At 35.0% G+C, this 21,303-nt stretch overlaps 1 protein-coding gene across 6 annotated transcripts in view; it reads left to right on the forward strand.

Annotated features, from left to right (window-relative positions):
• Vps13a (vacuolar protein sorting 13 homolog A) overlaps positions 1-21,303 on the forward strand; it is a 221,449-nt gene that overhangs the window by 27,279 nt on the left and 172,867 nt on the right. For all 6 annotated transcript variants that reach the window (XR_009378680.1, XM_059259973.1, XM_059259982.1 and 3 more), the window contains exons 4-14: positions 1,952-2,047; positions 2,283-2,384; positions 7,471-7,580; positions 9,475-9,534; positions 12,576-12,635; positions 12,901-12,981; positions 13,294-13,351; positions 17,760-17,887; positions 18,064-18,170; positions 18,947-19,118; positions 21,055-21,117. Coding sequence is in view for 5 of the 6 variants with exons in the window: in XM_059259973.1 (XP_059115956.1) it covers positions 1,952-2,047; positions 2,283-2,384; positions 7,471-7,580; positions 9,475-9,534; positions 12,576-12,635; positions 12,901-12,981; positions 13,294-13,351; positions 17,760-17,887; positions 18,064-18,170; positions 18,947-19,118; positions 21,055-21,117 (1,037 nt within the window). In the remaining variant the exon portion in view is untranslated. The remainder of the gene's footprint in view (positions 1-1,951; positions 2,048-2,282; positions 2,385-7,470; positions 7,581-9,474; positions 9,535-12,575; positions 12,636-12,900; positions 12,982-13,293; positions 13,352-17,759; positions 17,888-18,063; positions 18,171-18,946; positions 19,119-21,054; positions 21,118-21,303) is intronic.

Consider the following 21,303-nt stretch of genomic DNA (forward strand, 5'->3'; position numbering starts at 1 on the left):
TGTTGGTAGATCAGAAACAAACTAAATGTAAGAATTTAACATGTTTAATAAAGTTGTCTCTTAGGATTCTTAATTTATGCTGTTGTGCATTTATTTAAGTGTCATAAAGGTTGATTGAGATCATAGTGTCTTAAATTGAATCTTTCTGTCTGTCTGTCTCTTCCTATAGTAGGATTTATATAGTGTTACTGAAGCTGTGATAATGTCTGAAAAACGGACATTCTCAAAGCTTACATAAAAATTTTATGATGATAGTCTTTACAATTTTGTATATTGTACTTACAGTTGTTATTAGACTGTATACCACAGGAAATTTTTATTTGACATTTTTAGAATCTAAATTCTGTCTTGTCCCTGTAAAGAAAGTTTAGCATAAGTAAGAATTGGAAAATACTACAAGATATTTCCCTTCTGACATCTTAATTATTGCATGTTTCTGATAGTTTGGATTGGTAATTTTTTAAAGACTTGTAACCAGTGTAAAAAATTTTCATAATCTTAAGTTGATTTGACTTCATTTACTTCTTTACTGTAACACAATCTGAGGAATGCATAGTTGGGTGGAATAATATTATTATTATATTGTAAAACAGTCTTATAATAAATTTCTTGTATGTTGCTTTTAGACATTGGCCAGAAGTCACATTAATTTTACACTGATTATAGTTGAATCTCAGTGTATGTCAATGTAACCTCAATTCAAGAAAAATTTAAAAATATACCAGGAGTACCGAGAGTTTCACTAGTTACTTTTCTCATAGCTATGACAAAGTGCCTGATACAAGCAACTGAAGGAAGGGTTTATTTGTTTCTGCTTGAGGGTGCAGTTCATCATAATAGGGAAGGGATGGCAGCAAGAAAGTGAGGTGGCTTGTCATATTTTGTCTGTAGTCAGGAAGGAGAGAGAAATGCTGGTGCCAGCTCTCTTTCTTTTTGTTATTCAGTGTGGGACTCTAGCCTCTGACATTGTATTGCTCACCTTCAGAATAAGTCTTTCATCTTCTGTTAAACCTCTCTAGAAATGTCCTCATGGGCACTTCTAGTTTCATAGGTGATTGTAAATCCTGTCACATTGACAATGAGTATTAATCATCACAGGATTGATCCCAGCACGATTTTACAAAACTATATAAAAACAAGTATTGTAGAATGAAACTTTTCTGTGTCCTGCTTGGCCAGCAGCAGCTTATAAAATAACCACTCAGAGGCTTAATATTAATTACAGACATTTTGGTCTATGGCTCAGGCTTATTGCTAGCTAGCTCTAGCATCTTAAGTTAACTCATTTCTATTAATTTTTATTTTGCCATGTGGCCACAGCGTTACCAGTCTGTTCACATCTTGTTTCTTGGGCACCTGGATGGTGTCTGCCCTGACTCCACCCTTCTTCTCTCTGTATCTCTCTTGGATTTCCCTCCTCGCTCTTATCCTGCCTTACCATAGGCCAAAGTAGCTTTATTTATTAACCAATGGGAGCAACACATATTTACAGCATACAGAAAGACCGTCCCATAGCAAAGTATTTTATATTTGTACACACATATAAGAAGAGTAGATAGACCCATTTTCTTTAAAGGTTGCCTTCTTTTGTTTTTCCTTTTTAAAAAATGACAATAAGTTAAGTACTAGAAAGTTCACTAGACAAACAGAATCCACTAAGGTATTATTTGTATACTTTTTCACATAGTTTCTGTCATTCTTTTATTTGTATATGTTTCTTTTATTGTATTTTTACCACTTAGTATATTTCATGATGTATTTGTTGAATGAAAAAGTACCCATTTTAAATGAGTTATATAGATGTAGTCAATTTTATAGGACTGTATGGGTTCCCTGACACTATTGCTTGTTTTACTGATTTTTGAAAGATTTCTTCTAAAGCTTTATAGAAAGTAGATTGGTAGATGTATGTTTAATGAACAGTATTCTTGTCTTCATTATTTTAATGTAGGTAGTCTTAAACTTAAAATTCCATGGAAAAACCTTTATACTCAACCAGTTGAAGCTGTTTTGGAAGAAATCTATTTACTGATAGTGCCTTCTTCTAGTAAGTCATTTAAAATTTATAATTTATTCTTATTTTTAGATAGAAAAATCTTTATATATTTTTATTCCAAGTACTTTTGGTGAAGATAATTTAGGATTTTAATTTGGGATTTGTAGATTTCAAATAGAATTGTTTTTTTGTTGTTTAGATCTCACTAAATTTTATTTGAATTAGTAATGATTTTCAAGTATATTTAAATTTAAGGTAATTGAAATTTTTTTCGTGTTTTCTGTAGGAATAAAATATGATCCCATCAAAGAAGAAAAGCAACTAATGGAAGCAAAGCAACAGGAACTAAAAAGAATAGAAGAAGCAAAACAGAAAGTAGTTGATCAAGGTAAAATACCAGTAAACAGTGATAATAAAGCATGTAGATATTGTAACAGAATATTGTTTTCTACTAGATGTACTGAGGTTATGGTTTTTTGTTTGTTTTGTTTTTGTTTTTGTTTGTTTTTTCAAGATAGGGTTTCTTTGTGTAGCCTTGTCTGTCCTTGGAACTAACTCAGTAGATCAGGCTGGCCTCTAATTCACAAGAGATCTTCATGCCAATGCTTCCTGAGTGCTGGGATTAAAGGCATGCAACACCGTTGCCTGGTTCTGAGATTGTTACAAGCAGGAAATCATCTTATTACCTGGAAAGCTATATGGTTTGTTTGTTTTGTTATGTTTGCTGAAATTACCTTGCAGAAATTTAAGGCAAATAATAGTTGCTGGTGAGGTAAAGTCATATTTTAATATTAGCAAGTTTATCAAGTATATCTTCTTATCTTTCTAGACTTTGCCTTTGTAGCCCCCTTATATCTATTATCTACTCTTGATTATACTTAGTTCTTTACCGTGCACTCATTTGTATTATTTTTTGGTGGTGAGAAAAGGGTAGCTTTCTTTTTCTTTTTTTTTTTTTAAATGAGAAAAAAATCTTGCTGTGTGGCCATGCCTGGCCTGGAATCTACTTTGTAGCCTAGGTTGGCCTTGAATTCATGGTCTTTTTGCCTTGCTTTCTTAGTGCTGGGGTTGTAGGTGTCTTTCTTCCTATCTTTTTTTTTTTTTTTAAATGAAAAATAAACTCCAGTAATACATGTTTTACCTTGTGGCAAACATTAATAGAATCGTAACACAACCTGTAGGAATATCACATGTAATTTTACTTTCTTGTCATATTTCCTTCATAGTCTGTGTAGTAATTTATCTCTTCTCTAATCCTCCCTTTCCTAAGTCTTTCAGGCCTTTTCCTTTAAAAATTATTTTGTCAAAATAATACATATACATAGATTTAAAAGTAAAATAGTACTATAGGACTTATACTTTATAAAAACAAAGTCTGCACTAATCCCTTTACCCATTCCCTAGAGAAATACCATATTGCTGAATAAGATATTCAGTTTCATTAAGTTAAGCTTATGTTACATGTTCATACTTCCTTTGATGTTGAACTATGACAATTATCCGAATGATATGAATGTTTACTACTGAGCCAGATATTCAACTCTAACAAAATATATTTTAATGTGTATAGGTACATATATACATTGTGTGTGTGTGTGTGTGAGAGAGAGAGAGAGAGAGAGAGACAGACAGACAGACAGACAGACACAGATAGACAGACAGACAGGGTCTTACTATATATCTCTGGCTGTATTGCCACCTGGGGTACTAGCCTCCAGACAGCCCAGGGCTTGAAAGGAATCCACAGTGTTGGTGTACACTAGACTTTTCTATCTAAGGAGTTAGGGAAAAAGATACATGCTATCTTGATGGTTTCCTTCTTTATTCTTTCTTCTTCCTCTCTCGCTTTGCAGCTTATATACCCCAATAAAGTCTTTCAGGCAATAAAGGAATTACAATGTAGTTACATTCCATTTTTCAAGTGAATGATTATAGTGAATATAGGTAAAAACATGTTTTTCATCTCCCTTACATGATTAAAAACAGTCATCCCAATAACTCATATATAATACATCTAAGTAACTTATTACAGATTAATAGAACATGAGCAAGCAAGGAACATTTTTTTTTCACAGCCAACTATTTTGTTGGCAGGATACATATTGCAGTTACAAAGAAAGAATCAATCACTCTATTATCTATCTTGAAAGGTAATCTTGTAAGAAATTTTAAAAGAGTCACAAACCTAAACTTGTATACAGAAAAACAGTTAGTTAGATGAACTTTGAATCCTCAGGATATGTACCCGTTTATCAATTGTTTCTTGTATCAGAAAGTTGAAGTCAGGAATGGGTACAAGGAATTAATCATGACCTTTGATTTTCCACCAGACCTAGAAAGGCAAGTATGTCAGATAGGAACAGTCAGGCTGTTCTGTATTTTTGACTCTAGCCTAATGAATCTATAACTCAACTATGTGTCCTTGTGAACTTTAGATTGTTTTCTGGGATTATTCATCTTAAAACTATTAACGAAGAATCTGGTCTAACCTGAAGTTATTTTGAAGGTTTGTCTCAGCTAATGGTGCACACCGAAACTCGAGACTGCATCTTTTAGCATAAAGAGAATTAGAGCCAGCTTGGCTCCTGTGGACTCAGTTGTTTTCCTTAATCATTAACCTAAATGGTGATCTAAAGCAGCTCTTTAGGTGAAGCTTGTAAGCCTTAGCTGTAAAACTCATAGGCCTTAATGGTGTAACATTTCCTTGTATTTATTTTTATTCATCAAAACTCTGTATAAGCTATCATTATTATTATCAATTAGACAGTATAATCTAGGGATGAATCATCTTCATGACAACCTACAGATAAAAATGTCCAGTAGAATGGGATGTTTCCACGAGATAAACACACTACATTACAGGCAGTGGGGATTTCTTCACACCCATTCACACCATGCCAGATACCAGAGAAAGATGGCCACAGTAAACATGTAAAGGCACAGCACAAGCAAAAGACATTCCAGGGTCTGTGGTCTTGTGACCTTGCCTAACCGAGGTTGACCTGTCAGAGAGTTCCCTCCTGGTGGGCTGATACCTTGAACTTCAATTGCTACCTGTTGCTCCTCTGATGTGGCCACCAGCATGGCTGGTCTGTATCTTATATAGATTTGCTTGCCTTTGCCTCTTGAGTGCTGGGATTAAAGGTGTGTGCCACCCTGCGTGACAAATAAAATTTTAAAAACCATAACTTTGTTATTTATTTAGGAGTGAATACAGATGTGACTTCATTATAAAGCCTTTTAATTACTTCTGTCTTTGCGTAGGCTCATCCTGTTCCCTATGTACTGTTTATCAGATTTTGGAGCCTGTTAGGTCTGTTTTACCTGTGATAAACTCTTACATGTTCAGTAGGCTGAAAAACAAAGGATAGTTTCTTAGCCATTGGGCTGGGAAAGGGTGGAGTCCTACACATTTGACTGCTTATTATATATATTTTAAAACAATTCCTTTTTAAATTTAAATTTTATGTGTAGGGGTATTTTGTCTGCCTGTGTGTCTGTGCATGATTTGCATGCGTGGTGCCTGCCTATGTCAGAAGATTGAATCAGATCCTCTGCAACTACAGTTACAGACAGTTGTGAGCTAACGTGGGTTTGGGCATTGAATTTGGGGACTTTGGAAAAGCACAGTGGTCTTAACTGTAACATCTCCCTCTTCTTTTAAGGATGCTCCCTGATTGCTGTTTCTGTTCTGTGTGATTTCAGGTCCAGGAATCTTTCAGAATCCTGGGTTTAAATCCTTACCTTATGATTCAATGACAGCACCATCCTGGGTTGTTTAGGATTTAAGTTTCTTCTTCAGCTTGTCTGAAGCCATCTGTTTTTTGTTGCTTTTCCCCAAGTCTTTTACCTTCTGGCTTTGGGGTTTACCTGGTTTTTGATTTTTTTCATTTACATTCCTTTAGTTTGCTTTAATGAGGTTGTAACTGAAAAAGGGAAATGCACGCAATATAAACCATGTTTAATGAGAACTTATTTGTTCTTAGGTCCAAAATACTAATACATAAAATTCACTGGTGACACCTTGTTACCAGGATGAAGTTTTAAGTGCTTCAACAAGACAGATTAAAAGCTCATGCTGGAGTGCTGTCTACTTTCCCTCCTTCATAACTGGCTCCAAATCCTATTGCATTCTTTCTCGTAGCCATATTGACTTCTTGGTTATTTACTAAATGTGTCAGATTCTCCCCACTCTGCATTTTACTTTTTCCTTTGTTCAATATTGTTTTGAAAGTTCTCAACATTAGGGTAACAGTTAAATATTTTAGGATGTGAATGAGATTCTCTGCAGCAACAGTATAGAATGAGAAGATTGAGTTTTAAGGAAACCTGTCATCTAAAGATTAAGTAGAGGAGAAAGACACACAAAAGACCATTAAAAAGGATGGGTAGATAGTAAGAGGAAAGTTGAAGTTTATGATTTCATGGGAAAGAGGCTATATTAAGAAGCAAATAATATACCAGACCCCGATGGGATATCAGTTAAGATGATGATTATCACTTTATTTTTGACATTTGGGTCATTGGTTACCTTAAAAGTAGTTGGAATCAAGTGATGGTGACAGAGGAGTTATCTTCCTATAGCTTTACTTCTAAAATTGAAGGCAAGGTCTGCCCGAAATAGAGAGCTATGGAGTGTTTTTAAACTTTGAGAGAATGGATGGAAATGATATATAGTTCATGTATGAAATTTTCAAATAAATAAATGTATAAAACAAAGACTTTAAACATCATTTCCACATGTTCCACACCTTTTTTCTGCTCTTCTTATGTTGCTTCTACTCCCTCTCAAATTCATGACCACCTCTTAATTATCATCATGATCATCATCATTATTATTAGTGTATGTGTTTGTGTGTACATGTGTATATATAAATTCAACCTGCTGAATCCATTTAGTGTTAACTCTGATGTACATGTGTTGAGGGCTGACCTCTTGAGATTGGATAACCTTTCATGAGGCTTGTCCCTGGAAAAGGCTGATTCTCCCTTTCTTACCAGGCATTTTTTTGTCTGTAGCTCTTCATCTAGGGGTAGGGCCTTCTGAATTTTCCCCTGTCCATGTTGTTGACACATTAACTGGTGTTGTCATTGTGCAGGTTTTGTTTAGGCAACCATATTGTTATGATTTTTATGGCTGCAGTATTTGACGTTTATAGAAGACACTGTCTCCTGGCAGATATCCTTGTCCTCTGGCCCTTACAATCTGGTTATAAAATTTAATACCAGTGAACTTAACATAGTTGGCTCTAGTCTTATGAGATAAGAAACTAGCTTTTAAACATTGTGCATTTAGTTGTTTTTGAAAATCCTTTGGTATGAGAGATTTTGGAATCCTCAAGTGATTTATTTAAAATGTTATACATTTTCTTTATCAAAAGCATTATGTTACTTTAATATACTTATACTATAAATATGGATATTTATAGGGCATGTGTTTTATTCAATTTAAAAAGGAATATTTGCAATTTTAGAAAATCCTCTGGAGGAGAAACAGGACACGTTTACGGAAAAATTAATTACTCAAATCATAAAAAACCTTCAAGTGAAAATTTCCAATATCCATGTTCGTTATGAAGATGATGTAAGTATTTTTTCCTCAAGTATGTATTTTACTGTGACTGGCTTTTGCTCTGTAATGGCCAGCCTAGTTAATACTGGGAGATGGAAGGACAGAGAGCTGAAGACCATAAGATCTTTTCTTTTTATGGTTACATTTTTAATGAGTGCTTGATTGTACTTTGCTTAAGTATTCAAACTTTGGGTTATGGAGGCAATGTCTTGAGAGTTAATGAATTTCACAGATTTTTTTTTTTTTGTTTAATTTTTTTTAACCTCCAGGAAAGAGTACTGGTTTAGGAATAAGTAGAGCTAACTTAACTTTTGCTCTTCAATAGTTTATTGTTTTCTTAAATATGTAATTAGTTTTTGTTCTAGTTTTTGGTTTTTCTATTGCTATGATAAAATACCACAACAAAAGCATCTTTAAGGGAGAAATGGTTTACTGGCTATAATCCAGGTCACGGTCCATCAGTGCAGAAAATCAGGGCAGGAACGTGAAGCCGAGAGTCACATCTGCATTCAGAGCAGAGACAGAATGAGTGTGCAGGCCTATTCTCAGCTTGCTTTGGCCACTCCTAAGCAGCACAGGACCCAAACCCAGGAAATGATGCCACCCACCAAGGGCTGGGCCTCCGCATATCAGTTAACATCATCAAGACTGCCATTCCCCCAATCACCCTGTCCTCCCAGACATGCCCATAAATCAGCCTGATCTTGACAGTTCTCCTTGAGACCACTTTGCTCAGATGATTCTAGATCGTGTCAAGTTCACAATAAAAGATAACCATCTCATTGGCTTTAAATGTTACCCTATCATTTTTCAAAAGCCTACTTCTGATGTTTATCTAATCCTGTGTGGTAGAAAAGGCACAACTCTAATTCGTACATGTGCCATAGAGAATTATGTCATTAACCTGGCTTGATCTTGGTTCTTTGAAGAAACAACTCCTTTAAAGAGCCTCCTTAGCTTCAAAAATATTTTTTAACAATTCAACTTAACAAAAAGTTGAATTTTTACAATGAAAATACACATAAATCTTCTGAGTGTATACATATCTTTTCCCCTTTAAAATAAAGTTATGCCCATAATACAAGTTTGATGAAATAATGCTGCCACACTTTTGAGAGGCATTCAACATCTGTGGATTTGATAGAGCTTCCAGATGCTGCTTAAAAGATGACCGAAGAACCTGAGATTGAAACAAAACAAAAAAACAGTAAATACATGGGAAGAGCAAGTCTGTAAAAATTCTCAAAGTAGGTAGGTCTTTGAGCCTAAAGCATTTACTGTTATTTTATATTCTAAAGTGCATAGAGGTTGTTATTTTTAAACACATTGCTGGAGAATTTATATAAAAATAGAACATTTTTTCTTTCTGGGAAAAGTTGGTGCTGAACGCATTGGCTGTCTCAGTTAAGTTTCACTCCATCTCAGGAAGGGGCAGGGCCTTTGGGACTGTTTCTGTGCAGGTGATGGTGCTGAATTCCTGGGTTTGCTTGGCTGTAGTCTGGTGCTGACTGAGACTGGGGCAATTCATACAAGAGTCAAATATCTCTCTGGAGTAAAGGATTATCCAAAGTTTCAGATTAAATCAAAGCAGGGCTGCACTTTGCCTTTCTCCTGACTTTTCCTACTCTGAAACACAACTCAGTTTCACTCCCATTTTAAACAGATTACTGTATCAATTTTATTATGTTTTTATAAATTTAAAAACATTCTACAAATATAGTATTCTATGCAACATTAATACATTAATGTTTAGCAATTTGTTTTTAGAAAAAATAGAGCAAAAATTATTCTGAAAATGTTTTTGAAAATTTGAAATAAGATACTTCTCAGATATTTGACTTTTTCTATAAAGTGAATTTTGTCTAACTAATAATCCACCTAAGTAATTTACTTTGTTTTTCTTTAGATCACAAATCAAGAAAAACCACTCTCATTTGGTATTTCCCTTCAAAATCTCAGCATGCAGGTACTTTGTTCAAAAAGGAAATGTAACTTTTTTAGTTGTAGTATAGTTGGGTATATGATTATGATTATGTCAGCATCAGAAATATCCTAGGTATGTGTTTGGTTGGCTGTGTAGAACTGGTCTAGGAAGCTATCAGACTGGATTGGAATTGAGTAAGCAGGGGTTCACCTCTGAAACTGTTGATTGTTTTTTAAAGTTGATTTAGATATTTTATATGATTCTTCTATAAGTCACCTTTTTCATTTTTCTGTGTTTTTCACTTTTATCTTTGCAGCTACATATAGTACAATTCAACTTAACTCCAGTTCAGTATTATATCTTCTATTTGATTTTTGTGTATGGTTTATTTTTTATTTTTAATTTTTTGGTTTTTCGAGACAAGGGTTTGTCTGTGTAGCTTTGTGCCTTTCCTGGAACTCACTCTGTAGCCCAGGCGGGTCTTGAACTCACAGAGATCTGCATGCCTCTGCCTCCCAAGTGCTGGGATTAAAGGCGTGAGCCACCACTGCCCAGTTGTATATAGTTTATTTTTAAAACATGGTTCTGCAAGTGAAAAAGAAAAGGGAGTGGAGGGGGTGGGAGAAGTCAGAGATTACTCAGTAAAAGTGGATGGTTTCTGTTGTCAGTGCTGCTGGCAGATTGAAAGTTGTAGAGAATTACTATTTATATTTGGTAATATGAAAATCATTGCTACAATAACAACAGTGGTTTTATTTATTTAAAATACTTTATGTGTACTTCTGTGTAGCTAGAATTTTCTCCAGTCCTGCCTGGCCCACGGGACAAATCTCTCTCACCCACCAGTCCCACAGCCACTTAGACCCAACTGAGTAAACACACAGAGACTTATATTGCTTACAAACTATATGGCTACAGCAGGCTTCTTGTTACCTAGTTCTTATATCTTAAATTAACCCATATCTATTAGTCTATAAGTTGCCACGTGGCTTGTAGCTTACCGGTACCTTACATCTCGATTTTTATGGCGGCGGCTGGTAGCGTCTCTCTCCCTCAGCCTTCCACTTCCCAGAATTCTCCTCTCTCCTTGTCCCGCCTATACTTCCTGCCTGGCTACTGGCCAATCAGTGTTTTATTTATTAACTAATCAGAGCAAGACATTTAACATACAGAACATCCCACAGCACTTCTGTGTGCCTGAGTGTATTTATGTGTACCATATGCACATGACAGGAGCCAACAGGAGTCAGAAGGGAGTATTGGATCCTTTGGAACTAGAGTAACAGGTGATTGAGTCACCATGTGGGTGCTGGGAACTGAACCCTAGTCCTTTCCAAGAGTCATACTTGTTTCTAACCACCGAATCTTCTCTGAAACCCTACAGACAGTAGCTTTAATTGTTACCTTTAGAGGTTCCTGGAAACTTGTCTGCCATACCAGACTCATAGAATTACAAACTCTTGGGGTGCCATCCTGGTATATGTGTTTGCATGTTTATTATTATTAGTTTTTGCAATGCTGGGTCTTGGTGTATTAGGTAAGCAGTTTACCACCGAACCACATCTCCAGTGTGAAATCTATGCTTTAAAAGTCACTCTTGGTGATCATACTTCATTGCTAAAGTTTGGGAGCCATATTAGCTGTCATTTCTTCACATAGAGTGTGAACCATCTTTCCAAAATCAAGAATCTGGTGAGGAGTGGTAGCACAGAGCTGTTATCCCAGCATTCTGGAAGCTGAGGTAGTATTATGAGTCTGAGTCCCTTTGGGCTACATATCCGGACATTTTTTGGAAAGAAAAATTCATATGCAAATAAAGATTTGATTACTGTATTTCCAATTTTTTATTTTTAAAAATTTTAAGTGTTTTGTTTGGTTTTGTTTTTGGTTTGAATGCTTCTGCAGCATTCCTTGATGAGTATTCTTTATTATACACCTGGTCTTGTCCTCAGTGACTTTGATTACCCTTAGTTTAAAATATGTAGTCTTGTCTTTATATTGTGTATGAAACCTTTAAAATCTGACCCTAGGTAACATATTTGGTTTTTCCTCTTTTTTTCCTCTGATTTGTTCTCTGGCCATGCCTTGGGCCTTTATAAAAAACAACAAATCAAATCAAAACAAGCAAACAAACCAAACTATATATTCCTGCCTGGAATCATAACCTTGTAACATGAATCTTAAATAGTCTTATTAATGAAAAACAAACCCAGTGCCAGCTATTGGGGTAAAATCTGAAAGATCAGAGAGACAGAAAAAGCCACAGCTAACCTCGCCTCGCCAACTTCTCAGCTGATCCTATTTCCTTTAAATGGAAGCCTCTGAGTCCTCATCGAAATGTATCTCAGCTGACCTGCTGCTAAAAGCCTAAAAGCTTAAAAGCCTCTAGTTCCTGATCCTCACGCCTTATATACCTTTCTGCTTCCTGCCATTACTTCTTGGGATTAAAGACGTGTATCTTTCCCAACCAAAACATGAGATCTCAAGTGCTGAGATTAATGGTGTGTGTCAGCATGCCTGGCTGTTTCCAGTGTGGCCTTGAACTCACAGAGATCCGCATGGATCTCTGCCTCTGGAATGCTAGGATTAAAGCTGTGTGCTACCACTGCCTAACCTCTATGTTTAATATAGTGGCTGTTCTGTTCTCTGACCCCCAGATAAGTTTATCGGGGTGCACAATATATCAACCACATAACCATGCAATGAGTAATTTTTATTCATGGTGTATGGACTATTGTGATTATAAAGTTGTTCTTTTTGTAGTCCTTTCAACAAGCATACTATTTTAGATTAGTCATATCTTGCACACCTCTGAGTTTGATTTTTTTTTTTTTTTGCCGTATTCTAGCTACTGTATATTGGACCTCCAAAATTACCTGTTTGAACTTGCTTATTTTTGCTTGTTTTTGCTCAATGAGTTCCTTGAAAAGCAAAGGGTTAGTGGTTTGATAATAGTATTTTTGACTAAATGATATGTTTTCAAAGGGATTTTCATGAGAAATTGGTCCTAGGGTATGGTAGATAATGAATTACTTATTATGTATATAATGGTCTTTTTTTTTCCTTTTTTCTTTCCTCATCAGACAACTGATCAAAACTGGATTCCATGTTTACATGATGAAACTGAGAAACTAGTTCGGAAGGTAAAATAAATTCTAACCCATGGATTCGATGAAAGAGCATTTTGGAAAGACTGATGATGATGATGGTGATGATGATGATAATGATGATCTTTTTGGTGTGTGTGTGTGTGTGTGTGTGTGTGTGTGTGTGTGTGTGTTTATGTGAATTATGTCTATTTGCTTTATTTAGGGTAAGACTCAATTACTTGAGACTTCTGAGCATAGTAAAAGTTAAAATTTCATTAAAAAAATTAACAGACATGTAATAAACTTGATTTAATTTCAGCTAATCCGGTTAGATAATCTCTTTGCTTACTGGAATCCAAAGTCTCAGATGTATTATCTGAATGATTATGATGAATCATTGGTAAGTAAATATTTGTGTGTATACTTGTTGTATCATATTTTATATAATATTTAATTCCCAGTCAATAATCCTTCCTTAGAATCAGTATTACTTCTAAACAAAGTCCAGTAGGATTTTTAGAAACAGAATTAACTGGAACAGTTTTTTCATAATAGTTAATGATACATTGCTTAGTCATTTTAAAATTTTATCCTGATGAGGAGTGAATCATTTATTTTTTAATTGCTCTTAAATACTCTTGTAGATAATATAAATTTGTAGGATGAAAGTATATTTGCATAAATATAAATAAAACAATTTATCTTTTAATAGGAAGCCTTGAAAAATGGTATTGTCAATGAAAATATTGTTCCAGAAGGTTATGATTTTGGTAAGTTATTAGATAAAATAAAAATATAATTAGCAAAATTAGTACAAACTATTATGTTAACATTGTTGATATACTAGATTATTTTATATTAAATTTTCTCCTAGTTAGGTGTGTGTGTATTTATATATATATATAAATTTAAAATATACTTATCTTTTCAACATATTTTATTGTTGGAATTTTTGGTTACATTTCAAAACTACAGGAAAAATGTCTGACAAAAGAGAATGTTAATGAATTGTATTAAAAATTAAGGATTATTCAGTATCAATTATAGTGATATTTACCAAAACACTTCAGAATCACAAGTGCAGTTTACTATAGCTAGGTGGTATAGCCATAGTGGTATGATCTTTCTGTTTATAAAGTATCCAAATAATTTTTTTTTCCTGAGATGGTCTCATTCAGTAGCCCAGGTTTGCCTCAAACTTATGTCAATCTTCCTGCCTTACCCAAATGCTGAGATTAAAGGCAGGAACTACCATATCTCACTTAAAATTTTGTTCTTTTACTATTCAGTTATTTTAAGTGAGCATATATTACTCCCAATACCCAGCCCCCACTATGTAGTCCTGGCTGTCCTGGAACTCATTGTGTAGTTCAGGCTGGTGTCAAGTGCACAGATGATAGCTCTTGCTGCCTCTTCCTCCCAAGTGCTGGGATCAAAGGCATGCACCTATGTGTCTGGCCTACATATTAATTTTATAATGACAAGGTAATTACTAAAATACAGAAGAAAGGAATGATTTTAAAAAACATTTTTAGCCTTGAGAATACTCAATAAATGTCAATTGTTGATGCTTAATTAAGTTTTTGAATTTGGCTTCCTGACATTTAAGGCATAGAATATCCTTCAGAGTTTTCCTGGCATCCATGAAATACATACCCTTTATGTACTCCTATGTGCTATGTGTGCTCTGTAACGTTTTCACAATTTCCCCAACTGGCACTTCTGCCAGCTCTGGCGGTTTTGTCATTGTCTTTGTTTTTCGTTTACAGTGCTGGGGATTGATCCCAGGCAGTCACTTTGTTACTAAGCTACATGCCCAGTCCTTTGTGCCAAAATCTTATTTTCATTATTTTGAAGTTGTTTTTATTCTTAATTCTTTCTCAGAGAAAATATGAGTTCAGATAACTAACATGCTTATGATTCTCAAATATATTTAGATTTGACTTGTATTTTCTGTGTATTAGAGTACTGAAGAAAGAATATAATAACTGTAAAAGGGGATTGGAATAACAGGATTGGCTGATGAAAAGTAGAAAGAATGCAGATGTAGGAATAGTATGAAAGGAATGAACCCTATGTTTGAGCTAAGGATAAGTTTCTAAAGAAGACCCTCTGCCTGGCCGGGACTAAAACCCAGACCATATTGAAAATGACATGAACATTGTTGAGGTTCAGAATGTCTCTGTACTATTGTGTTAGCAAAACTTGTTAGAAATCCAACTCTAACTGATGAGACTCATGAAGATGCATTTTCCTGTCTATGCTCAATGTAGGACAGGACTGCCTTGGCTGCTGTGCCGTACAAAAGGCTGATGCTGAAGAAGTCCTTTGTGCAGTAGGAACCAGAAGCCAGAGAAGCCATCTTATATCAGGGCTAGGTGTTAGTGAACTTTGCCTCTGTAGAAGCCTGTTAATTGAGTACACTGGGGTTCTTGACAGTGTAACTCCTCCGGTTGATTCTCTTAACATAGCATTAGATCTACTGGTAAAGGGAAAAAAATACTAAAATGCTAGTGCCCTAAAACTATGTTTGTTTTGTTTTCCTTTTTAAAGGAAGCATTGAAAAGTGAATTTGATGTTCATAAGTTGATAGCTGCATACTTGTAGGGAGGCAAGGAGGACTGGTCTGGGTCATTCCTCTTTGCATTCTACATCTTCTTCTTTCCTTTCCTTCTAGTTAATGGGAGAAATAATACTTGTTTATATGCTGAGCTAGGAATGATCAAGGAGAACATGAAAAATTAGTAATTCAAGATATTTGGGAGGATTTCTGGATTGATGTGAGAGAAGGGTTTGGCATATGTTACATAAATGTAGAGTTTTTTTTTTTTGTTTTTTTTTTTTAGGGACAGGACATAATCAGTTCATCTTTAAGACAGTTTGTTGTAAGAGAAGAGTCTTGGTATTGACTGATCAATAGAGATGTTAATAGGAGTTAATGGAGTTTTCTTCAGATTATGTATACATGGCATTTTTAAAACATCTTAGGTACTGAAGGCATTTGAAGAAACTATGAAATAGTGGTGTAGAAGTGTGGACTAAATCCAGCATTGTTTTGAAGTGTGGTTCAAACTAGCAGCATTATCACTTGGAAGGTTGTTTGAAATGCACATTTCTAGGCCTCTCAAGGGCCTTTTGCATCTGACTCTCGTGTGAGGCTTGGCACTAGAGAGTATAATAAGTTCTACAGGTGATTCTGATGAATTCTCAGGTTTGAAAACCATTGGGCCTAGAGTAGGTTAGAGACACTAAAGGGCCGTGTTGTCATATATTTTACATTTTGAAGGCCATAGATAATCTGACACATATCCCCTATGTTTCTTTGAAACAACCCTTTAAAAGTGGAAAATTCATTCTTGGCTAACTGGCCATCAAGAACAGGCTGTGCTATGATTTATTTGGTCCTTGCCAATAGAAACAAATAAGTCAACCATAAAACAAAATTTAAAAATTGAAGATGGGTCTTTAGCAGGGTAAACATAGGCACAGGGAGTGCTGTGTGATTCCCCCCTTCCCCCGTAGCATTAAGAATTCACTTAAAGCCAGGCGGTGGTGGCGCACGCCTTTAATCCCAGCACTCAGGAGGCAGAGCCAGGCGGATCTCTGTGAGTTCGAGGCCAGCCTGGTCTCCAAAGCGAGTTCCAGGAAAGGCGCAAAGCTACACAGAGAAACCCTGTCTCAAAAAACAAAAACAAAAAAAAAAAGAATTCACTTAATATTTACAGTATTAAAGTGAGAATAGTGAATATGATTGTTTTGTGATCTTTTCTTTTCTAGCCACATGTGCTGTTAGGTCCAGGTGTGGAGTTGGGTTTTACTGAGCAAGTACTGATATAGTATGAAGGGCAAACTTGTTGAGGGAATGGTTAAAATAATTGATAAGAGAGTAGAATTGGAGAAGAAATGAAGAAAGGATCATCATTGGGTATGAAGTTACATTTAGTTGAAGCAAAAGGTTCTGGAGTGCTTTTCCACAGTAGACTGATTATAGGTAATAATACAACATGTGTATTTTAGAAAGCTGAAAAGTGGGGCTAGAGAAATGGCTTAGCCTGGTTAAGAATGCTTGCTCTTTAGCCATGAGGACTAGAGTTTGGATTCTAGCACCCATGTGGGTGGGGCGGCTTACAAATGCCTGTAACTTCGTCTCTAAAGGATCTGATGTTCTCTCTCAGCCTTGCTGAGCATTCCAAACCCCCTAACCCCCATCCCAAATAGTTCTTTTTTTAAGTAAGGAAAAATACATTAAAATTTTAAATTATACCAATGTATAATTGCAATGTATACATATGTGAGAACAGCACATGGATCCCATTAATATGTATAACTTCTATGTTTATATCTATTAAAAACAAGGAAGGCCGGGCGGTGGTGGCGCACGCCTTTAATCCCAGCACTCAGGAGGCAGAGCCAGGAGGATCTCTGTGAGTTCGAGGCCAGCCTGGGCTACCAAGTGAGTTCCAGGAAAAGCGCAAAGCTACACAGAGAAACCCTGCCTCGAAAAACAAAAACAAAACAAAACAACAAAAAAAAAGGAAGAAATAAATAAAAACTTTAGTTTTAGCAGTGTAAAATTGGAACTGAAGAGACAAGTCGAAGGTGAAGGGGAGGTGGCAGATCAGTAATTTTTTTTTTTTTAAGGTCCATAATGTTCAAGTATTGATTTGTTTTCTAACAATATTTATGTTTAATATATGTATAAAAGATGTTCTTGAGGTGGTTAATACAAGCATATATTACCTTTATATACAACTTAGATTATAATTCAGTAGTTGATCCTTGTATAGATTATACTGTCACTGCTCTCCCTCTGCACATTTATTACTTTTGCTCTATCATTTGATCCAAGCAGATAATTCTGGACGAATTCATTTTTTCCCACCTATTTATGCAAATTGAAAGGAGAACATTTACAGAGAAATTATCATACAGTTGAATCAATGATATAGTCTTAACATTTCTGATATTCTTATAAAATTAAATTAAATCTAGAATTAAAATTAATTCTTCTTTACTAATTTCTGAAGAGTTTGTCTAAACACTCTGAGCAGTGTGGGTGTTTGGGACTGTGGAGAGCCTGTGAAAGAGGTGCAAAGAAGTATTTCTAATTGATCTTTTTAGTGCTTGGATATGTTTGAAGTAGAACTCTAATTTTTTTTAATTTGTATTATTTTCCAGTTTTTCAACCTATATCTGCTAATGCCAAACTTCAGATGAACCGGCGATCAGATTTTGACTTTTCTGACCCCAAAATAAACCTGGAGGTTGAGTTACATACCATAGCGATTGAGTTTAATAAGCCACAGGTGATTTTCTTTGATGACATTTAGATTGTGAGTTATTGTTTGATAAAAGCAAAGTTGTATTTTCTGAAATTCATAGTTACATAAGCATTCCCTTAAAAACTCAATAATTTAAGTTTTGCCTTCAATAGTGAACAGGAACCCAGAAACACTGAAAAGCTTTACCTGTGTTTCTCTAGTATTTCAGTCTCATGGAGCTTCTCGAGTCAGTTGACATGATGACACAAAACCTGCCATACAGAAAATTCAAGCCCGATGTGCCTCTTCACTACCATGCCAAAGAATGGTAAATGCTTTGGTTGTTTTGAAAGTTTTCTACAGTGTTAACTAATTTTACTATTTCCAGTACTTAAGACTGCATCACAAAACCAAAATATACCATGTTTTTTAAAGCTATTCTAAGATTTGGTGCAAACTGATTTGGAGCTAGGAATTTGTTACTCCCTTTATGTTTTAGCGAATTGACTCAAGAAATTCTTCAAACTGTAATTTACAACTAGAAATCTTGAAATACTGGAGTTTTCATGTATTGTAGAAGGATCATTATTTTTAAAGTAATTAAAACTTACCTTGATTTGTTTTCTCGCAGTGTCCCACCCCCTCATCCCTAACCCTGTCTTTTTTTCACCCCCAGACTTCCCTATTTGACTCATTAGACTGTATTAACTCAGCTTGAATTTTAGTAACTGAGATGGTTTGGGGAGGCTTATCCATGTTACCCCATTTTTAAATTTAAAAATTTTGTTGTTTTTTAAGTTGTAGTTCAGTTTCTAGAACTTGTAGGGCTTTTTAAGGTAACTGTTTCTATAATTATTGACTAGTTTTCCAATTATGCCTTAATGCTAAATTTTTTAACAAAATTGAATATTTTGTTTCTTTTTATGTTGGGAGATATAGTAATAATTAATGAAATATTGCTGTAAGTAGAGTGTTCTGATAGAATACTGTTTCCATAGTCTCCTTATTGTAGTTACCCATGTTAGAGAAAACAAATCCAGTTGTTTTGGTATTGTTGATTTGGGTGTAAGTATGGGGTCTTTTTTTTTTTTTTTTTTTAAATAGGTGGGCTTATGCTATACACGGTATTCTTGAAGTAAATGTTTGTCCCCGTTTACGGATGTGGTCATGGAAGCATATTAGAGACCATAGACAGAAAATGAAACAATATAGAGAACTGTATAAGAAAAAGTTAACAAGTAAGAAGCCATCTCCTGAAATTCTCATGTCTTTGGAGGTTAGCATTTTAAAACAATCATTGAATACTTTGCTGTGCATAACTTCTCCTTAGTGTTTTTTTTTTTTTTTTTAAATATTTGTGTTTGTGTGTGCATGCTCACTGTGGTGCGTGAAGGGAGATCAGAGGATAACTTGGAGTCCCATTTTCTTTCCTATTATGTGAGTTCAGGTAGTCAGGCTTGGTGGCAAACACCCTCACCTGCTGAGCCACCTCGATGGCCCTTCTTCCCTGTTTTTTGTAACTGCTTTTTAATTACTTAGTCTGCTTTTTACTGATCATATTCTGTTTCTTTTATTTGGATATTTTTGTGCTTTTACTCTTTAGCTGTGTAATAAAGGTCCTGGTGGCATTCCCCAGTGAGCTTTTGAAGTTAGATGTTTTTCAGTTCAAAAGGATTTGGGTTCATATACACTGTAATGTGAAGTTTCATGTTATATCTTTTGTAAGTCTCAAAAGTGATTGCTGTATCACTTTTAAACTTTTCTGTTGATATCTGGTAGATTATGTTTCTGTTGTCATCATCTTACTGTGCATTAGTGGAGTTTCTCTGTTCTTGTAAGCTCTTTCTTATATATGTGCCTGTATGTCCGTGCTCAGTCACCTGTCCTGTTTTCTCTCTGTACTTCCACCTTAGTTCGTCACCCTTACGTGAACTTTCCTGATTTTCTGCCAGTACAGATAATTTGTATCTTAAGTTAGTAGTACCTATAGTCTTTATCAGCAACATGTTTAATTATCTGCCTTGAGCTATAATACTTTTATATTAGTCTTTTAGCCTTATGGCATAGTCTAAAAGGAACTTTTTTCACAAACAAATAAAGTATAGTTTGGATAGATGAGGGCTAACTAGCTTCTTGGAAGTGGTGTAGCCATTCGGAGTCTAGATGGATTTCTAGTGGAAAATTTTGAAGATTGTATTTTTACATTTTTCTTTCAGTTTTAAGGTATAAGACTTCCTGAAGACAAGGAGTAATGAGGAATTTTTGGGTCTAGAGGCCTTTTGGGTGCTTTCATATTTCCTTATTTAGTTATGGTCTTAACCAGATTCCTCTAAGTATAGCACAATTTTGGATAGCACAATTCTGAGTTGTGCTGTTTTGTAGACTAATAGTAAGTCATAGTTGTTTGGAGGTAAAAGTTTGAACCTAAAACTTGAAAGTAATCCTGGGAAGGCACAGATGTGATAGAAGTATAGCTCCTCTCAGTTTGTGTCCATGACTGTACAGTTTGAAAAAGCAGAAAAGTTAGAGTAGTTTTTAACAGATTTCAAGTACGTGTAAGCCTACTTGTTGAAATATCTTAATAATGAGCCGGGCGGTGGTGGCGCACGCCTTTAATCCCAGCACTCGGGAGGCAGAGCCAGGCGGATCTCTGTGAGTTCAAGGCCAGCCTGGGCTACCAAGTGAGTTCCAGGAAAGGCGCAAAGCTACACAGAGAAACCCTGTCTCGAAAAACCAAAAAAAAAAAAAAAATATCTTAATAATGATATAAACTGTACATATAAGATGAAGGTTTACATTAATAATTAAAAATGGTTCTGATAGGTTTACTTTTGTTTGTAATTAAAACCCAGATGAAGACATTTTAAAGAATGCATGTATGTATCTTTTTGAATGTATCTCTAACTATATTTATAGAGATTATAACTATATTCATGATAGGGATGATTACTCTGTTTACAAGTTACTTTGTTCTATTTCCCAGGCTTCTGTATGTATGTATGTGTGTGTGTGTGTGTGTGTGTGTGTGTGTGTGTGTGTGTGTGTGTGTGTTTATGTAAGGAAACATTACATCCTAGAATTTAAGAGATAACACATTGATGGTGGTCTGTTTTTTTGTTTCCCAACATATTTCCGTAGTGTAGTAGCTTATATTCTAAAGTTGAATATGTAAAATTACTATACAGTTAACACTTTTTTGTTTATATTTTCAGGAGTTGGAGAAAACCTTGGATGTTTTTAATATAACCATAGCTAGACAACAGTCAGAAGTTGAGGTAATTTCAGATTATCATTAAATTAACAAAAAATAAATCAAATGTATTGATATGACAGGCAATATTATTAATACTGTTCAAAGTACTGTTTTATGAAGAGTTCAAATGTGCCTTTTGTGTGTTATAAAAATTTGATAGTTTTTGTAACACTTGTTTAAATAAAACAAAATTATTTTTAAGTAAAAT

This window comes from Peromyscus eremicus, chromosome 1 (assembly GCF_949786415.1).
Source record: "Peromyscus eremicus chromosome 1, PerEre_H2_v1, whole genome shotgun sequence".
Lineage (NCBI taxonomy): Eukaryota > Metazoa > Chordata > Mammalia > Rodentia > Cricetidae > Peromyscus > Peromyscus eremicus.